Source organism: Nycticebus coucang, chromosome 10, assembly GCF_027406575.1.
Source record: "Nycticebus coucang isolate mNycCou1 chromosome 10, mNycCou1.pri, whole genome shotgun sequence".
NCBI classification, from domain to species: domain Eukaryota; kingdom Metazoa; phylum Chordata; class Mammalia; order Primates; family Lorisidae; genus Nycticebus; species Nycticebus coucang.
In genome coordinates this window covers 17,992,621-18,013,481 of record NC_069789.1, presented here as the reverse complement: position 1 = coordinate 18,013,481, position 20,861 = coordinate 17,992,621, and the positions used below count along the sequence as shown (strand labels likewise).

The following is a 20,861-nucleotide window of genomic DNA, read 5'->3' as shown; positions in this document are numbered from 1 at the left end:
CGTGGTCAGGAAGCCCAGGTGCGCTGTGACCGAATCCTCTTGATTGATTGTGCATTTTCCGTGTGTCTCATGTGGTCAGGAAGCCCAGGTGCGCTGTGACCAGATCCTCTTGATTGATTGTGCATTTTCCGTGTGTCTCACGTGGTCAGGAAGCCCAGGTGCGCTGTGACCGATTCCTCTTGATTGATTGTGTATTTTCCGTGTGTCTCACGTGGTCAGGAAGCCCAGGTGTGCCGCGACTAAATCCTCTTGATTGGCATTTTCCATGGGTTCTCCTGTTTGGAGTGGTACCATTCACAGGCTTGGCTCCAGAGGCTCAGCAAGCCGGCAGCAGGCCCCCTGAAGAAATGGAGCACTGCTCAGTCTGCTGCTTCGCCCAGCTCAGAAGGGGCAGAGACTGGAGGCAGCGTTGGCCCTCTAGGTCTCCTTATTATCCTGTTTGGGGGATGAGCCTTTGGCCTAGTAGAGGAAGATGGTGAGACTCTTAGAAGATGAAGTATGGCATTTTTTTCCTTGTATACAATTGGAGGACACATCTGTAATCACCTCATCTGGCTGGTACAGAAATCGGGGTGGGAAGCTTTCTTTTCAGAGTGGAATAGTTGTTGAATTTTATGTTCACCTATTATAAGATTTGGGTAAATGCCCTTGGGAAAATAGTGTCCTGCATAGTTAATCTGACTTTAAATGACCAGTTTTCTGCAAAGTCATATTAAATTAAGCTTACATGGTTACAGTACATTCTGTAACCGCAGGAGCTTTCTATTTAAATATGTTACCAGGGGTTACTGCCTAAGGTATTTGTTTAGTAATTTACTAATTTTTTAATATTTATGGGACATCTGTCACATACTAGCCACTGTGCTAGGCTCTACAGATGCGGTCTTGGAGTCACAGAGCTTTCTAGTAGGGGAGGCACACACAGAGAGGAAGGCATGTGAGGCATATAGAATGGGTCTTGGGAAGACGACACTGTGGGTCACCTAGTCGGGGAGGGCAGTGATGACGGTGAGTGGCTGTCAGCTCAGGGCAGGCAGTCGATGCCCCAGTTAGATGGAGCAACTCTGACAAAGGCCCAGGACGGGGGCACAGTACAGAACATGAGCGAGTGGCAGGGAGAGAGATTAATAGGCCACACCGAGGACTTCACCAGGCTGCAGTGGAGCAAAGTCTTGGAGGGGGAGGTGTAAAGAGGTGGGATCTGGGGTGCATGCCGGAACCAGTCTCAGTGGCCAGGGGATGAGGCCCTCATAATTGGTAAAAGTCAGGTCACATGTTAGGGGTGGAGTTAAATCCACACAAATGGTTTCCCCAAGGGAATTCAGAATAGCATTATCAGAAGAAAGAACAGATCCTAGGCTGAAAAATTAGCAGCTGTCCACTAGAGCTAATTTACTTATCACAAAAAAATCTTTAAAAATCATAACTAAAAGAATATTTTCAGATACCTTTAGGGAAGAGTTTCATGCTCTGTGTTTCATATAGTTTAGATCCTTTATAACAAACCTAATAAAATTCGGTATAAATTTATTTTAATTGCATATATTTATATTTAAAAGTAATCCTTATTTTTGGACTATATATTTGTCTTCCATTTATTTAGGGTATCAATGAAATAAACATTTTTATTTTTAATATTGTCTGTTAAACAGTGAGAAACTTAACAAATGTATAAAAACAATGAGAAACTTAACAAATGTAGAGGAACGTGAAAGCTCACAAGATAGATTTTCAAGTAAAAGTATGAGCATAATAAATTCCGATAGTGTTAATAGTCAGCTTTTCCAGAGCTAATTATTTAATATTTGTTTGTCCTTGTTAGTCTATTTTTAATATTTCATAGTTTCTCTAGGGTGTTTTATACATCTATTAGTAGGTGGCATAACCTTAAGACCTTTCCCATGGAGCGTGATGAACAGGTCCTAGGTGTGGCTTACTCAGCTCGGGGTGGTGGGTTGGGCCACGTGTGGTCAGTTTGCAGACTGTGCCTCTGATCTTTTCCTGCTTTGACTCCAATCTGCTGTACAACTTGTGTACTGCGGTGTGTGCCATAACATGGAAAAGGAAGGGCCTAGGGTGTGTCCTAATGTTTTAATGTTTAATGTTTTATTTGATCTTATAAACAGGAAGATAAAAGAGTTTCAAAGCAATAGTTTATGTGGTTCTTTACATTTCATATATATGTGTATATATATATATTAGTTATATCATTTTTAGTTAGCAAATGGTTATGTACCGAAGTATCAAGAGTATAGCTTTCTAGTTCATTATGCCACAAGCAACTTGTGTGCAGGGTAAAATAAAGGCGCTCAGAAATGTAAAACACCAAAATGTGTCCATGCACTAGCAGAAACGTGATCTAATCAACTCTTTAACTTTGGGATTATGTATTTTCCCAACTCACGACAGATTATTGTTATTCATTGCCATAAGAATGACAGAACATCTGTACCTCTTCTGAAAATTATAATGATAATAAAGATATAATATAGCCAGTTTTCTTCACCCTTCACTAAAGCACAAGAAGTAACTGCAATTCATTTGAAAAAAATGTTAAAACCTCAACTACCTAAACAGCATAAGAACCCTTGGCAATGGGCTCCTAAAGACTTGAGGTGAGCAGGATAGTGGTTGATCTCTTGGAATAGCTGCTAATTTACTTATGATGGCAGTTGTCCACCCCACTCCACTAGAAAAAAAAAATCAGTCTGGGCATGACAACATGCTGCCTGTTCCTAGAGCTGTTACATAATTGAAGAAATAGGATATTTTAGGATGTGGTAAACAAGGGGAAAATGATCAGTCAGCTACTTCCATTCACAGAACAAACATACTATCCCATGGTTCTCAGAACAGTAAGATAAATGGCTACATCATACCTGTTTCACTTAGGATTATTATGTTTAAAAGGATCAAGGATGACTGAATTATAGTTATTTTCTACATAATCAGGCTCTTATCAAATCCATTCCTGGAAACTGAAAAAGTGACAACTTCTTACCTACTAATCTTTCTACTGGAAACATATTTGGGCTAATTGGGAGGCTGAGGCAAGAGAATTGCTTAAGCCCAAGAGTTTGAGGTTGCTGTGAGCTGTGATGCCACGGCATTCTTCCGAGGGCAACCCTAGTGAGTATCAGTCTAAAAAAAAAAAAAAGTGTATTTGTGGTATAACATACCAGATCCTTGAAGACGTCTTCCCACTTTAAGGAGGAGCTCTGTGAGCTCTAATTTGATTATAGATGATCATTATGAAAACTCACTTGCTAACGTCTGGTATTGACCCTTTTGTTGTAGGACATTTTGAATCATAACTATTTGAAAGAAAGTAAAATAATATATTACATGCGTGACTATTGTGCTACTCTTATAGCTAATTTATTCATGGGAATGCTGCGTGATTACCTAGTTTAAGCCAGGCTACGTTAATGGTTAATGTTGGTACACAGCTGAAAGGCATGATTCTGGGTGTGGAGTCAGCTAGTCAGCAAACAGCAATTAGAGATAAGGAAAATTGTGCTGTTGGCTATAAATGCAGGTGCTGTGGGGTCACAGAGGAAGCACTCTTTGCTCAGATGTGGGTGTGGATGGGAGGCATTCTGTGAAGGTTTCTCAGAGACTTAATGCTTGATTGTGTGGTATGAATTCTACCTAACCCCAAAGAGAGAGAAAACAGGTGTTCCAGAGAGAAGGAGATGCATCAGCAAAGCTGTGGGTATATGAAATTTCAAGGACAGAAGCATGAGAGAAGGACAGATAAGAACCTGTACTGTAGCATGTATTGAACTTGAACTCTATTAATTGCTAATGGCTATTTCCTATCTTTTAATTCAGGTGAAGGAAATACCCATGACCGGATGTCTTGAGGAGTGCTTTTGAAAAGAACCAGAGGTGTGCAAAATTATTACAGTGATGGAGAAGCAAGTTGGTTTTGGAGAAACTGTATTCTGAAGATGTTGTTTGCTTTTGGTTAAAAAAAGGAAGACTACTATTATAGAAAAAGCCTATATATCTGCATTTATCAGACTGCTATAAATAACAATGTAATTAGAATTACACCAGTCTTCCCGATGAGACTTGGAGCTTCTTGCCTTGGTAGTCATGAGTGACCCAAGGCAGTCACAAGAAGAGAAGCACAAGCTTGGCAGAACCTCTTCCAAGTTCAAGGATTCTCCCAGAATCATGCAGTCAGATGATTATTTTACTCGAAAATTTAAAGCCATTAATGGCAACATGGGACCTGCTACTTCTTTAAATGGCTCAAGTTCCAATGAGAGTAGTAGTGGTCCAGCTAATGGTACCCCAGCTGTGCCTAAAATGGGTGTAAGAGCAAGGGTGTCTGAATGGCCTCCCAAGAAGGACTGCTCCAAGGATCTGACCTGCAAAATGCTCTGGGAAAGCCGGTCTCAGACCAGCTACGAAAGTGTCACATCTGTCCTGCAGAATGGGCAGAATGACCAGAGGGATGGTCAGCAAGAGGAACAGCTTGATCTGGACTTTGTGGAGGCAAAATATACAATTGGAGACATCTTTGTTCATTCCCCTCAAAGAGGACTTCACCCCATAAGACAGAGAAGCAACAGTGATGTCACCATCAGTGACATCGATGCTGAAGATGTCTTAGACCAAAATGCAGTCAACCCCAACACCGGGGCTGCCCTGCACAGGGAGTATGGAAGCACCTCATCCATCGACAGGCAGGGCCTATCTGGTGAAAACTTTTTTGCTATGCTCAGAGGGTACCGAGTAGAGAACTATGATCACAAAGCAATGGTCCCTTTTGGGTTCCCTGAGTTTTTCCCCTGTGATCCTGCAGTCTCTCCCAGCCTTCACGCAGCAGCACAGATTTCTAGGGGAGAGTTTGTCCGCATCTCAGGACTGGACTACATGGACAGTGCCCTTCTGATGGGGAGAGACAGGGACAAGCCTTTCAAACGGAGGTTAAAATCAGAATCTGTGGAAACATCCCTCTTCAGAAAACTTCGAACTGTTAAAAGTGAGCACGAAACTTTCAAGTTCACGTCTGACTTGGAGGAGAGCCGTCTTGAGAGGGGCGTTCGCTCTTGGAATTGTCAGCGATGTTTTGCACATTATGATGTCCAGAGCATTTTGTTTAATATCAATGAAGCCATGGCCACACGGGCTAGTGTGGGGAAAAGGAAGAACATAACCACTGGAGCTTCTGCAGCATCCCAGACCCAGATGCCCACAGGCCAGACGGGCACCTGCGAGTCCCCTTTGGGGAGCAAAGAGGACCTCAACTCCAAGGAGAACCTGGATGCTGATGAAGGTGATGGGAAAAGTAATGACCTTGTCCTTAGCTGTCCTTACTTTAGGAATGAGACTGGAGGGGAAGGTGACAGGCGGATTGCACTCTCTCGGGCCAATTCATCCACTTTCAGTTCTGGGGAAAGCTGCTCCTTTGAATCGTCTCTCAGTTCTCACTGCACAAATGCAGGCGTCTCCGTCTTGGAAGTGCCCAGGGAAAACCAGCCCATTCACAGGGAGAAAGTGAAGCGCTACATCATAGAACACATTGACCTTGGGGCCTACTATTATCGCAAATTCTTCTATGGAAAAGGTAAGGAAGAGCCCTAGAGGTTTGCATGTCAGGGATGATTTCTCCAGGGTTCTATTTTGTGTTGGAACATCTTCCTCAGAGGATTGCTGGGCTTCACCCCTCACTGGCCCTCCATTGCTACCAGACTAATCTCTTCTTTTTAGGAATCCCTGATTTCTTGCCTTTGCTCTTTTGTAACCTGTCCAATGCCTTTCTTTTTTCTCCCTGCCAATTTGCAAACATTACGTGTCTTGATTTAAATTTTACCCTTTGTAAAAAAAGTCCCCTGTGATTAACTCTATCCCGGTCCCATTTCTCTGAATAGTCTCTTAGACTGCTTACAGTGGCTAATTCTACGGTTTCCCCGCTAGTCGTTTTTGTAGTTTGCTTCTACTGTGTTGTGGTGTGTGTGGGATGTGTTACATCTTTATTAAAAGAAAGTATGAATTAGCATGACAGGCAAATTTAGTTTTCTTGCACAGAAGTGGGCTTAAATTAATGTTAAGATACAAATAATTCTCCTATGGTATTATTAGAAATTCTTTTATTCTATGTAAAATTAATGATTTTTCCTTTTTTTATTTTTTGAGACAGAGTCTCACTTTGTCACCCTTGGTAGAATGCTATAGCGTCACAGCTCACAGCAACCTCCAACTCTTGGACTTAAGCAATTCTTTTGCCTCAGCCTCCCATGTAGCTGGGACTACAGGCACCCATCACAACGCCCGGCTATTTTTTGTTGTTGTTGTTGTTGTTGCAGTTGTCATTGTTGTTTAGCAGGCCTGGGCCGGGTTTCAACCTGCCACCCTCAGCGTATGTGGCTAGTGGCATAATCACTATGCTATAGGCGCCGAGCCAGATTTTTGCTTTTATTTATATCTTTAGACTTGAAGGATACATTCCTCAGAGGTCATGTAGGTGAATCCTCAACCTTTAAATAAGTGTCTTAATTAGCACAGGGACACAAGAATCCACTCTGTTTTAGAGACCTACAAAGAAACAGGTTTCATACACGTGTCAGTGACACATACCAAAGGAACACTCAGGTGGCTCTCGGCAACTCCCTGCTGTGCCCCTTCCTTACAGCCCAGCTTCCTTCTCAGGGCTCTCTTTTCCTGTCTTTAGTTTCACTGCCACCCCTCTTCCCACTCTTAGGAATAACCTGATGGGGCCCCTGAAGAGGCAGAGGAGAGCCCAGCCAGACTTCCTCCTGCCCTTTAGTGAATAAACTGTTCTGCCTAAGTGTGGGGGACTGTGAGATGACTGTTCCTTTAATTTCTTTAGTATTAGTTTCTATCTTCAGAATGTTTACATGTAATTTTTGAGTCTAGTTGTTTATTTTTGGAGGAGGGCTGAGTTGGGGAGGTAACTCGGACCTCAGGATGCCACTCTGTCCCTTATAACATTACAGCCAGGAGGAAACCTTTGTATTACTTTTCCCATGGACTGTAGACTTAAGAGAATTTGTCAGATAAATTGTGATTCTTAAATTAATAATTTCCCCGCTTCTGTTCTTACGTTAAGTCAGACTTAACAGGTATCCCATAATCCTAGTCTTATGACAACACCTCCGTGAGAGCAACCATCCTGATGCAGTAAAGCTGAGTGAACAGACACTCTCACTGCAGCTGCCGTCACAGACTTGAGTTGTTGCTCTGTCCTCGCGCTGATGATGTAACAGGCCTGAAATAATTTTGTCAACAGGTCTTTGTTCTCTGCTGTGTCTCCTCTTCCTCCCCCCACAAAGTTCTGGCTTCTGGGGTGCACTGTTCACTCCAGGGCAGCACATCAAGGGATGCCGCTCAGGGTTGATCTCGGCGGAAGTGTGTTATTTTTGGAAAGGGAGACCCTGGGGAAATAGGTTTCCTAATTAAAGTTGTTTTCATTAATAAATCCATGGCTGCCAATACTAACAATAAAATAAAGTCTCCTAGTTTATTATGCCCTAAAATCCCCAGATAATTAGTCATTCTGACTAGCTGAGTTTTGTAAATTGTGATTCATCCTCTAAAATATCAGAACATAAAAGTTGTATGTATGTTCATATTTATGCCAAGACTCAGTGCCAGCATCTCATTCATACTTTATTGCATGTCTTAAGTGTATATGGAATGAAAAGCTGATACTTTCTGTGCCCAAGGTTGCCACCAAGTGATTCATTAATGTCCCCGAAATCTGTTCTGTGAGATGATGTCAGGTTGCTGCGTTCTGTTTGTTTTCTTAACTGCTTCTTGTAGTTTTTCCTCTTGATTTCTCAACTGTCACTTTTTGATAATTTTAAAGACTCCTCTGGAAGTGATTTATATCCTTTATCTTTTTTGATTTTCTCCTTAGGATTTTTAAGGACATTGTAAATGACATCAAACTTGTTAGGTTTGAATGTAAGATAAAAAATAGAACTGGCCTGGTGGCTCACACCTGTAATCTTAGCGTGTTGGAGGCTGAGGCAGGAGGACCAGGTAAGCCCAGGAGTTCAAGACCAGCCTGGGCAATAGGGAAACCTCATCTGTACAAAAAATTTTAAAAATAGTTGGTCATGGTGGCACACACCTGTAGTCCCTCCTGCTGAGGCAGGAGGATCCTTTGAACCCAGGAGTTGGAGGCTGCAGTGAGCTATGATGATGCCACTGCACTCTAGCCTGAGCAACAGAATGACACCCTGTCTGAAAAATAGATACACAAATAAAAATAAATGAAGCAATAAGCTCCAAAGAAGAATCTCAGTATAGGTACTCTGTGAGTGTATGGTGAGTGGGGGTAGATGCATCATTTGGTAGTTCAGAGTTGTTAGGGCTCACTCTCTGAGCTCTGCTGTGGATCTGTGAACTAGCCAGAAAACTGGATTATGTCCCTTACGGATGTGGATACAGTCTGAGAAACGAGTCAGTAAGCAGTTTGTCATTGTATGAACATCACAGCGTGTACTTACACAAACTTAAGTGGTATATACATTTTTTTAATTTACGTATATTCTTCACATGGAACACCAGATGTTCCAACACCATTGCTGAATATCAGTCATTTCGTCTAACTCAACTGCAGTCAAGTGCATACATCAGAGTTCTTTTTATGGCTTTGTTCTAATCCTGTGGAACCAGTGTTACTGTCATTGCACTCCATCCTTGACGGAAACATCATTATGCTCATTATTGTGCTTTGCAAGCCTGAAGGACAAGGGAGTGGGGCAGCAGTCCCTTCAGGGGCTTCATCTTCAATGTTCTGTGATTCTGGGCCAGAGGAAGGAGGAGAGTGAGGCTGAGCCCCGGCTGCCCTGCTCTGCTCTGCTCTCTCCAGGGCAGCTGTGAACTGTGCCCTGCCTTGTACGGTCAGCTATCCCCTTGTGGCCCAGTGTGACCTGAAAGTGTAATTGGCGACAGTAGCAGCTGCTGCTGCTTCTGCTGGTCCCTTTGGTCCATGAAGGACCAAACGCAGAGGCCCCAGCCGAATTCCTGAGTGGAAGGGTACAGTGAGGTGAGGGCCTCCTCTGGAGTGGTCCTGCTCCCCTCCCATTCTGACCACACCCACTGACCACAACTACTGGAGCCCTTCTGTTTGCAAGTCACAAATTGTGTGAGCATTCTTACGTTAAAAACAGGCCCTGGGCGGACGACTGGTAAGATATGTGGTGTTTTTGCAGATAGCTTTTTTCTCTCCCCTTTTCTCTTTTCACTTCTCTCAAGTGTTTTTTCCTTTTTTCCGCTTTGCAAAGTGGCTTTCAGGAATCTTGTGGCACTTCAGAGTGCCTTTTATTTTGTTATCTGCTTCAGGGTTCTGTGTGAAACTTCATTTTCAAAAGAATTAAATGACTCCTAATCGCTGACAAATGTTTAAAGTACAGGATGTTAATGATATAGTTTACTTTTTACTGGGCAGTTAATGTGAAATGACTTCTCTTTGTGCCGAGGTGCATTCCTATGACACATGGTCATTGAAGGCTGTTTAGTGACTTTGTGAAAGGATTTACACAGGGCTAACTTACCATAGTAAACAGCAGTATTTCATGCCCAGGCAAACCCATGTGTAGCTTTTAGTAAAGCAGCTTTTCTAAAAACCAGCAGGTTGGTAACAAGCCTGGTGAGTGTTCAGGAAGGTCCTTTCACTGGGGATGACCAGGAGGAAACACGGGTGCCACTCGCACCACCGTTTCTCTGGTGGACCTCATTGTGAATGTGCTGTTTGCCTCTTCTCTAAGCTTTCCATTTGTGAACAGGCTATGGCAAGGGTGCCTTGGATGGGGATTCTAATTGTACTTGACCTGACCACAGATCAGTCATATGGGCATATGCTGTTTGGGAGCTGCCATCAAACAATAGAGCTGTTGCCTGCACAGCTGGAGCTGAAACTGCATAGCAGAGCTGAGAGATAGTGATGAGATTTTTCACTTTTTAAAGAAATTGTGCACCTCCCAGGTTACTCAGGAGCTCTAAAACTGTTCTCTGTCCAATTCCATGTCACATAGGCCAGAATAATTCTGGGAAGTGAAGTGAGTAATTTTGGGAGAAAGGTAAAGCCAGAGCGAAGGGTGAGTGAAGCTGGGCCTCCTTGGGGACTCAGGAGGGCACTGAAGAGTGACTAAAGCACTGTCTGAGCCTTTGGGAACATTGTTTTACTAGAACTATCCTGCTGATACGGTAATGTGTGTCCCTGGAATGTAGAGGGGAAAATTCTCAGTAAGATTGACAGTTTATACCGTGTGTCCACTAAGAACATGTGGAGATGTAAGAAATAGTCACCCCAAATCCATCAGTGATAGTCACCATTAACAATTTTGTCTTCATTCTTGCAGGCTTTTTCTGATGAAGTTAAGTTAATGTGTAAATGGAGCCTTCCTACGCTTTTTTTTCTTTTCTTTGAGATAGTCTCACTATGTTGCCCTGGGTAGAGCGCTGTGGCATCACAGCTCACAACAACCTCCAACTCTTGGGCTTAAGTGATTTTCTTGCCTCAGACTCCCAAGTAGCTGGGACTACAGGTGCCTGCCACAACACCTGGCTATTTTCTTATTATAATTGTCGTAGATGTTTAGCTGCCCGGGCCGGGCTTGAACCTGCCAGCCTCGGTGCACGTGGCTGGAGCCGTAACCACCGTGCTGCAGGTGCCGAGCCCCTTCCTACCTTTGTTGTTAATACGGAACTTGCTTTTGATGAAAAGCTTTTCCTATCTTTATGTATAGAACAGCATCTGCATTTTTTGAGCTGTTACCGAATATCTTATCGTTATCTGCCTTGGCACATTGGGAGATGCCAGATATTTGCCAGGTATGATCTAGGCAGATGAATTAATGACTGTTTGCTCTGCTTGGAAGAAAAACTAACGAGCTTGATACAGAGCACGGTAATGCTTTGTAGACGCAGTATAACTCATCGGAATCTTTACTTGAAAGAGCAACTTATCACTATAAAAGTGTATCATAATCTCCCTTCCTCCCCACTTGAGTAAGGGTTATTGTTAGTGACTCAGTTCTGAAAGATAGTATATGGAAAGGGGAGACATGTCACTTAACGATGGAGAAGTCTGGCAAACACTACCTGCGCCACATGATCGAGGTCAGTATCAAAAATGTACTCATGAGTCCTGTGGGGGGTAGCTTGTGCCTTGGAAATGAATGGCACTTCTGTAATCTCCTCTGCAAACCCTCAGTCCAATTAGGGGAAAACTTTAGACAAATTCCAAATGAGGGATATTTCTGCAAAAGCCCTGGCTAGTACTCAAAACTGTCCAGATCATCAAAAACAAGGACAGTCTGGGAAAATGTCCCGAACCAGAAGAGCCAAAGGAGACATGACAGCTAGGTGTAATGTGGTGTCCTCAATGGGATCCGCAGACGGAAAAGGGACATTGGGTGCAAAACTAAGGTAATGATGGATATTATTTATCTGAATAAAGTGTAGATATTAATAATCTACTGATGTGGGTTTATTAATCGTAACATATGTACCAAATAATTTAGGATATTGACAACTGGGAAACTGAGTGAAGGGTATAAGGAAACTCTTTGTCGCCAACTTTTCTATAAATCTAAAATAATTTTAAAATAAGTTAAAATTTTTATAAAATGTGAGTTATAAATAAATGCTGACAATTATGCATTTAAAGGGTCTTATTTCTTTAAAGCAAGAAGAATTTGTAAACAGTTCTTATAAATACCAGACTTACAGTTTTATGTTACTTTATTGAATTCCCCTAAGATTCTGATAAGTAGCAGCCGTCACTGTTTCCAGTAAGTGCTCTTACTCAGCTTTAGGTACCTCTCCCTTTTCTCCAGTGCTGGTTTTTGTTGTTAGCATTTTAACTGAAGGATGACATCTTGTATGTAAGTCCTAAATGAACAAGTAAAGATTCTTGCAGAACTTGTGGAATAGCCCTCTCACTACTTTTTTTTCCTCTTTAGTTTTGTTTTTAAATTTTGGACTAATACTAGGGTGCATATGATTAGGTTACATTGTTGCATTTGTAGGTAAAGTCTCAGTCTAGTTGAGTCCTTCACCCAGAAGAAGTGCTGTGTATCATTCCATTGTACCCGTTAGGGGGGAACTTAACAGACCTCCTCTCTCCCTTTTTTTTTTTTTTGTAGAGACAGAGTCTCACTGTACCGCCCTCGGGTAGAGTGCCGTGGCGTCACACGGCTCACAGCAACCTCTAACTATTGGGCTTACGCGATTCTCTTGCCTCAGCCTCCCGAGCAGCTGGGACTACAGGCGCCCGCCACAACGCCCGGCTATTTTTTTGTTGCAGTTTGGCCGGGGCTGGGTTTGAACCCGCCACCCTTGGCATATGGCGCCGGCGCCCTACTCACTGAGCCACAGTCGCCGCCCCTCTCTCCCTTTCTTAAGTTTGTTTGTTTTTCTCTAATGTGGGTAGTTGTTAACCTACTAACTACTCTTGATACAAACTTACCATTTTGTTGCTGGGGAATTATCTCTTTCATTAAGCAGAAGTACCCATCTGTTTTAGTTATGGTTAGAGGTCGCCTCTTGGTGAACTGAAGTCTGTGAGTGGCAGGCAAGTGGGCATCACTTAAAGTGGAGGGCATACCCGGCTTCACATCCCAGCCCATTCCTTGAACTGCTTTGTGCCTGAATTAATCATCTGTAAAATGGGTAATAATACATGTCTCTCCTATAAGGGCTTGTAACAGTACCTTATAACAGCTTACAACATGTCCCTCCCTACGAAGGGTGTCTTAAATAAATGTGTGAGACTTCTCTTTCTAAAAAGAACCTGTTGTCCACATCACTGATACAGCATTTAAAGGGCATTACAATGTTTTAATGGTTAAAAGATGAAGAGAGAAAGTAGAGGGAACCATGTGGCAGGGTGGGCTGGGGAGGCGTCTGTCACAGTTAGCACCCCGTTCCAAACACATCCACGGAGTGTCACCAGTGTGACAGGTGTAGGCAGGCGAGCACCTGCATGTAACAGATGAACCTCACTGCCGAGTGATGTGTGGCTGTGTTTGCTTTGCCCGGAGTTTTATCTTTCTTTTTTAATATGGTCACTGACAAAAATTAATAGGGAATTGGACGCTATTAAATTCATGCGGGTGAATGGAGTGCCATCTAACAATAGTGCTATTCTAAGATAGCATTCTGAGAGATTCCTCCTTTCAAGGACATAATTGACACAGTTCTTAACCTCTCTTCCTGGCCAGTATTGCCTCTCCAAACAGAGGTGCCACTGAGCCTCAGGGAGCTCTCATAGCCAGGGGGAATTGCCCAGCTGCACATGCGAGTCAGCTCCATGGGTCCTGGTCACTCAGGATCATGTGGCCGACAGTGGAAAATGCCTAGGCTTTCTTGAGCAGAGATGCTGTATGGGAGTGGCCTCCGTGCCACCCACTGCACACTGGAGGCAGCTTGAAGGACTGTGTGCAATTTCAAACCTGATAACCTTTTGGTCCCAAAAGGCCTTCAGTCGGTTATTGAAGAGGAGGAACTGATGGCTTTGTTATTTCCCTGGGAAAAATAAAGACTTTACTATTTCTATATAGTTTGGCTCCTGTGGCAGTTAACTAGGAACCCTGGGTGACATTTTGCTCCTGGTACAGTAAGTTGGAAGTAAAGGTCTTTGGAACCTAAGGCCTTAGAGAACCTAGAAGCTATGTAAAACCTATGTTGTATTAGTTCAGATCCAATATTTATTTCACCGTTTTTTCCCACTTGAATAAAAAAGCTGAGGACAGTCTCCTTTTAGGGGCCTCCAGCTCTCTCTCCTTTGATGCGTTCGTTCTTGTCCTCCCTTTGAACAAATAATACTAAACATTTATAGGGAAGCCTGTGCTAGTCTATCACTTTTATGCTGTGTTGCCTAAAATTGTATCTTTGGAATACCATTCTTATGTTTGGGATAAGATTTGTTGTCTCATCTTTAAATTAATTTAATTTTATTTTTTGAGACAGAGTCTCAAGCTGTCACCCTGGGTAGAGCCCAACTTTTGGGCTTAAGCAGTCCTCTAGCCTCAGCCTCCTGAGAAGCTGGACAACAGGCGCCTGTCATCTTTAAGTTTTGTTCATTTACCTGTATTAGTTGACTTTTCTAACTTCAACTTTGACATGGATTTTGTCACCCTTGAGTTGTTTTCCGTGAGAACTCACTAGAGTCACACTGCCCGGGTTTGCATCCTAAGTCTGTTATACCAGATTATTGCCTTAAACCGAGTCACTTAACCTTTCAGCTTCAGTATCATTTGTAAAATGAGGATAATGTGTAGTTGTACTTCCTTGTAGGGAGGAAAGATGAAATGAGTTAATTAATATAAAAAATATTTAATATTATTATATTTATTGAAGTGACTGTAGGTTTTTTCAAGCTCAGCTAATACTTTGGTTAAATTTAGGTCAAAGGAATGGCAATAGAAAAGTAGGCAAACTATGTAAAATAATTTAAAGGGGTTTATTCTGAGCCAAATTTGAGGATCATAGCTCAAGAGTCATGCCCAAAAAACCTGGAGCAAGTGGATTTCCTGTGGGGGTGACAGGTACATTTTGTATATTTCAGGGAGGCAGGAATTCCATATAAAGTCATAAATAACATGTGAAAGGTGTACATTGGTTTGGCCCAACCGAGAGGGACATCTCAAAGGGATGGCAGGGTTGTACAGTTTATAGGTGGATTTAAAGAATCTTTGATGGGTAATTTCTCAGGGAAATGAAGTTTTGTCTAAAGCAGGGGTTCTCAACATGTGGGTGGTGACCCCTTTGTAACAGTGAAAATACATTGTGGCATTAGGAAGGTTGAGAACCACTGGTCTAAAGGCTTAACTTAAGATAAGGAAGTCTGTTGATCAGGGACAGGCTGCTGGACACGTACCCAGGTGTGGCTTAGGCTTTGCCCTGCACAGCCTCAGGCCTGCTGATGAGTGACAGAGCTCAGCCTGAAGGGAAGGAGGGTGTGATGGGCACCTCTGACCTCCCTGCTCCTGCCCAGCAACTCAGCTCTAGGGTATTTGTGTGGTTCCCCTGCTGGGGGAGGCGCTTAAGATTTTATTTTGGTTCACAGTAACGAAAATCTATGTAGCAAAAACCCAACTTTTTTTCCATCATGGTAAATTCAGTAATATTATCCATGAAACATTAATAAGGTGTTTGAGATTTCTTGAGGTTGTTGAATGACTCCTAATGTTCTACAAAAGTAGGTAGATATTATTCATTTTTATTTCTTTATGGTTCTCTTTTCATTTTATAACTCCTAGGGTGTTAGAGAACAGGAAAGGTAATTTAAAATATAGACACAAAATGTATAGAGGGAAAAGTGAAAGAAGCTACATTACAGGTAGGAATTTAGAGAGCAGCCACCCCTGGGCGTGGAGCAGAGGGCCGGATGCACCGTGTGTGTGGCCTTGGTGTACTTACGGATGGTGCTGTGGCTAACGGGAGCTAACAATTTTGATAGATCAGGGAAAGAGAGCTGTGAGTGATTTTTTTTTTTTTTTTTTTTACATACCTGGCCTCGGGAGACCATGTAGAGTTGTGAATCTTACCTATCCAATTCTTTAGTTTTCAAATAAATCTCCTTTCCAGCATATTACAGTATCTAGAAACAGCCTCTGAGCTAAGGTCCCTTATAGGGTCCCCACCCCACTTTCTTCCTCTTCTGAGTTAGAATTATTTTTTCTTCTTTAAGGGGCAGCTTACAGTGCGTCACAGAGATGTCCTGAATCTCATTTCCTACGTGGTAATCTCGTCCTGTAGTATTTGCATAACGTGTGAGTTTTCATTCAGCTTCTCTACAGTCTTCTCATGCATTCCATTCTGCCAAGGAAAGATTTCATTTGCTTCAACCTTGAAGCAATTTTATAGACATTATCTCTTGAAAGAGGGACAGGCTCCAGGTGGGTGAGGGCCTGAATGCACACAGCCCTGAGGAAGACTTGCCTGTTGTCCTCTGCTAAAAATGGGAAGGGCCTCTTGATGTAAAGATTAACAAAGGAATCTTTCCTGAAAGGAGGATTCAAGATAATCATTTGAAAGAGTTAACTTTTTTCCCTCCTGGAGGTCATGGGAGCCAGCACAGTCTCTGTTGATACCGTCTTGGTTTGTGGAGATGGTGTTTCTAAAAGCTTGTTGTATTAGTTAGTAAGAAGATTTTGATTTCTTTAGAAACACATCCTCATTCTTTAGAAACCTACTCTCTTCCAATGTGAAACCAAAAGCTCGGCAAGATCCCATGGAAAACAGCCTAAAAGCTCTAAGTGCAAAGGTGTGATTGCTTGAAACAGCAGGAACTACTTCTCTCCACTTGCGTTGACTAAGCGTATGTCTGTGTGAGACAGACTCTGAGTATGGGTGTGTGGTATGGACTGGAGGGGTGGGCACGCAGGGAAGAATCTTTCTGATTCTGTTTACTAATTTGTCTACCATCTTTGGTAAAAAGGAGAACACTCAAAATTTGAGTTCATAATCTTTTTTTAAGTTTAATTTCTGAAGAAATTATTCAGTGAAATATTTTACCACTGATTTCCTAGAAAGGCTCCCATGAATGCAGTTTAACCTCCCTCTGCGATTCTAGGTCAGCATTTGGAGAAGAGTGGGAAACACTTTTACGCTGACTCTTGAACTGGGCGGTTCTGACAGACTGGAGATTAGAATGCCCTGTGATGCTGTTTATTTTATGTGCACTCCTTTCTGGTTTGAGTTTTTTGTGTTAGTAACTTGCCTGTGTTCAACTGAATCGCCCCTCCCAAGTTAGTGACTATGATGATATTCTATATATATATTACATAAATTGAAGGGGGCAGATACTGAGGTCAAGAAAGTTCATGTAACTAACCCCAAGTGAAGGGAGTGATAAGTATCAAAGCCCAAATTCAGAAACTAGTAAGCAGGCTTCTTGGAATTGTAGGTACTGCAGAGTAACACATGTTCTCTCTCCTCCTTCCAAAATGCTACCTTAAGTGACGATGAAGGGATGAAAAATGGGCATAAAACCACAAGGGAAAAAAGAACCCAGGGGAAGCAGCAGAAGATAGGATGTGCCAGAGCAGGGGGAGGAGCGGGGCCACACTCAGCAGACGGACAAAGCTGGCCTCCCGCTGGCCCCTGCACTGGTGTTCTTGGACAGGGGAGAGGCCATAAAGAAGCTAGCCAGGCCTCTGAAGAAAGGCTTGGGAGGTGAAAACAGGGCCTGGGTACACACTTTGAAAAGGACAGATCCTTCCTCCTGCCCTTGTCACAGTTTACTACTTGCTTCCCACCCAGAGAGAAAACTGAAGTTTAATTCTGGAGAATTTAAACAAAAGGCGGGGCCAGGGTAGGGCTGAGGCATTTAGTGGGAGTCAACACAGTGAGGGGCCCAGCCTCATTCTCTTATTTGAGTTCAGTAGCTCCAGGCAGAAGACAGGAAGAGCCTTTCCCGCGTGCCCCTGTCTGAGGGCTGGCCCTGCCTGATCCTTCTCACACAGGCATACCTCGGAGCTTCTGTGGGTCAGTTCCAGACCACCACAACAAAGAGAACATTGTAGTGAAGTGAGTTGGTACATTGATTGGTTTCTCAGTTGGTATAAATGCCCTGTTTACATTTTACTGCTCTCTATTAAGTGTGCAGTAGAGTTATATCTTTTTTTTTTTTTTTTTGTAGAGACAGAGTCTCACTGTACGGCCCTCGGGTAGAGTGCCGTGGCGTCACACGGCTCACAGCAACCTCTAACTCTTGGGCTTACGCAATTCTCTTGCCTCAGCCTCCCGAGCAGCTGGGACTACAGGCGCCGCCACAACGCCCGGCTATTTTTTTTGTTTTTGTTGCAGTTTGGCCGGGGCTGGGTTTGAACCCGCCACCCTCGGCATATGGGGCCAGCGCCCTACTCACTGAGCCACAGACGCCGCCCGAGTTATATCTTTTTAAAAAAAGTATGCAACGTGTGTTTAAAATACATTATTGTTAGAAAATGCTAATGATCATCTGAGCTTTCAGTAAGTTAGTCTTTTTGCTGGTAGGGGGTCCTACCTGGATGTTGGTGGCTGCTGACTGATAAGTGGTGGGCGCTGAAAGCTGGAGGGGCTGTGACAAGTCCTTAAAATAAGACAATGCAGTTGTTGCTTGGCTCTTCTTTTCAGGAAAGATTTCTTTGTATCAATGATACTGTTTGACAGAATTTGACTCTGAGTAGAACTTCTTTGAACTTTGGTCAGGTTCATCAGAGCAATAACGGTCTATGGCAGCCCTAGACTTACACATGTATTTCTTAAACAATAAATAAGACCTGAAAGTCAAAACTACTCCTTGATCCATGGGCTGCAGAATGGATGTGGGTTAGAAGGCATGAAAACAGCAGTGGTCTCCTCAGTGCATCTCCGTCAGCATTCTTGGGTGACTAGGGGCATCGCCAATGAACAGTAGTGTTTTGAAAGGAATCTTTCTGAGCAGCTAAGTCTCAATAGTGGGCTTAATATTTTCAGTAAGTTGTGCTATAAACAGATGTGCTGGCATCCAGGCCTCATTGTTTCATTACTAAAGCACAGGCAGAATAGACTTAGTATAATTCTTAAGGGCTCTTGAGAGGTTAAAGACCAAAAATGAGATTATTCTGAGACGTGAACGAAAGGAATCAGAGTCCAGGTTCTGTGTGGGCAACACAGCCTTTATTCCACTTGGGTGCAAGTGAGCTGAGTCCGGGAACGGAGTCAGCATGTGGGGTAAGGTGGATGGGAATATAAGAGTTCATAGGGGTGAGGACTGGTTCCTTCCTTCCTCCCTCTCTCCCTCCCTCCCTCCCTCCCGTGGGTGTTCTGTTTGGGCAGGTCCCTACATTCAGCCCGGTCAGCCCTAGGATTTCATAATGGTAAATGAATATTGGCTTAATCTCTATTAGTCCCTAACCGGAGAGAAATCCTGTCCTTTGAAGCTTTGAAGCGAGGCATTGCCTTCTCTTCTTTAGCTATGAACATCCTAGATGGCATCGTCTAATAGAAGGATGCTGCTTCTATACTGAAAATCTGTTGTTTACTAGCCACCTTTATCAATTACCTTACTTGCGTCTTCTGGGTAACTTGCTGCGTCTTTTCTATCAGCGGACTGGAGAGAGCGACCCGCCCACTGGCCTTGTCAGCTCTTGCTGTTGCACCTTGCACTTTGGTGTTATGGAGATGGCTTCTTTCCTTAAACCTCATGAACCACCTGCTGCTCGTTTCAGACTTCTCCTCTGCAGTTTCCTCTCCTCTAAGTCTTTGTAGAAGTGAGGAGAGTTAGGGCCTTGCTCTGGCTTATTACACATAGGGGAACATTGTGCTCGTTTGATTTTTCTGTCTAGACCACCAAAACTTTCTTCATATTGGCAAAAGGCTGTTTTGCTTTCTAATCCTTCATATATTCATGGGAGTAGCATTTTTATCTCCCTTAAGAACTTTCCTTTGCATTCACTGCTTGGCTGTGTTTGGCACAAAAGGCCTGGCTTTCCACCTGTCTCAGCTTCTGATGCGCTTCCCTCACTAAACTTAATGATTTTTAGCTTTCATTTAAAGTAGGAGACCCTGGACTCTTCCTTATATTTGACCTCCAAGGCCATGGTAGTGTCACTAATTCCCTTCATTTTGATGTTATTATGTTTCCAGGGACTAGGATTTAGATTTCACCCCCAATCCCTGAAAGGGATGGGGAGCGAAATCTCTTCCCTTGGAGAGACAGGGAACAGCCGGTTGGTAGAGAAGTGAGAACATAGCAACATTTATGGATGAAGTTCGCTGTGGTAGATGGTGTGGTTCATGGTCTTCCTCAAAACAAATACAATATTTCACATCAAATTATTGATCATAGATAACGTAACAGTTAAGATAGTAATGAAAAAGTTTGAAATGTGAGAATTACCAAAATGTGACATGAAGAAATGAACATGCTCTTGGAAAAATGGTGTGGATAGACTTGCTCGATGCACTTTCCGCAGACCTTCAAATTGTAAAAAGCATAATGTCTGCAAAGCCTGCAATTACGTGGAGTGTGATAGAATGAGACATTCCTGTTCAGAGGACGCTTTACTTCAAGATAGATCACTGTAGGCAAAAACGTTTTACAATGACTATATCTGTTGTGCCAGAAAACAGACCTTCAAAATACAGTAGAACCTTTGTAAGCTGACCACCCAAGGGACTGTAACTGGTCAGCAAACGGAGGTGGTTAACGTAAGGAACTAGGCTTCCTGTATTGATACATGTAGTACACGTCCGCTCTGTGAACATTAGGTCAACTTAAGGAGGTCATCAGTCTAGGGAGGTGGTCAGCTGGGGGGGGTCTACTGTAGTGAAAGCTATAATTTTTAATTGTCTAGAAACATGAAACTAGAAATGGAAATGTTGAGAAAATATACCATTTATGTTATATAACATCATGAACCTAGGACTAAATCTGAAGAAAGATGATCACTACCAAAAGCTACAAAAACAATTAAAAGAGCAATTAAAATCATAAATAAGTGGTGGGAACATATTGTGGCAATGGGTTAGAATACCTTAGTATGTAAAGGAATTCAGCGCATTGTTTTATGGGAACAGCATTAAGAGTAAGGAAGGATGGAGCAAGGAACTACTTTATTTTCTTAAAACCTGGAGCAGTTTTAATTTTTACAACTACATACATGTTTCGGTGTTGAGAGTGACATTGACTCTGACTGCATACGTGACATTCTCCTGGATTCTCGGTTTTATGCTGGATTACCTTGGGTGCTTCCTTTGTACTGAGACTGCTCTTGTTACAGAATCGTGTCTGTTTCCTTTGTGATTACCCCACACCACTAAAGCTGTGGGCAGGCAATATTTTGTATCCTTTGCATTAAGCAGTTTCTGGCACACAATTGAGACAGCCCCTATTCGTATTT

At 42.8% G+C, this 20,861-nt stretch overlaps 1 protein-coding gene across 8 annotated transcripts in view; it reads left to right on the top strand.

The window, feature by feature from the left end:
• The window catches only part of SIPA1L2 (signal induced proliferation associated 1 like 2), a 241,747-nt gene that overhangs the window by 98,644 nt on the left and 122,242 nt on the right, over positions 1 to 20,861 (top strand). For all 8 annotated transcript variants that reach the window (XM_053605857.1, XM_053605858.1, XM_053605856.1 and 5 more), the window contains exon 2: positions 3,835 to 5,581. In XM_053605857.1, the coding sequence (XP_053461832.1) occupies positions 4,102 to 5,581 (1,480 nt within the window). In that variant the 5' untranslated portion in view covers positions 3,835 to 4,101. The remainder of the gene's footprint in view (positions 1 to 3,834; positions 5,582 to 20,861) is intronic.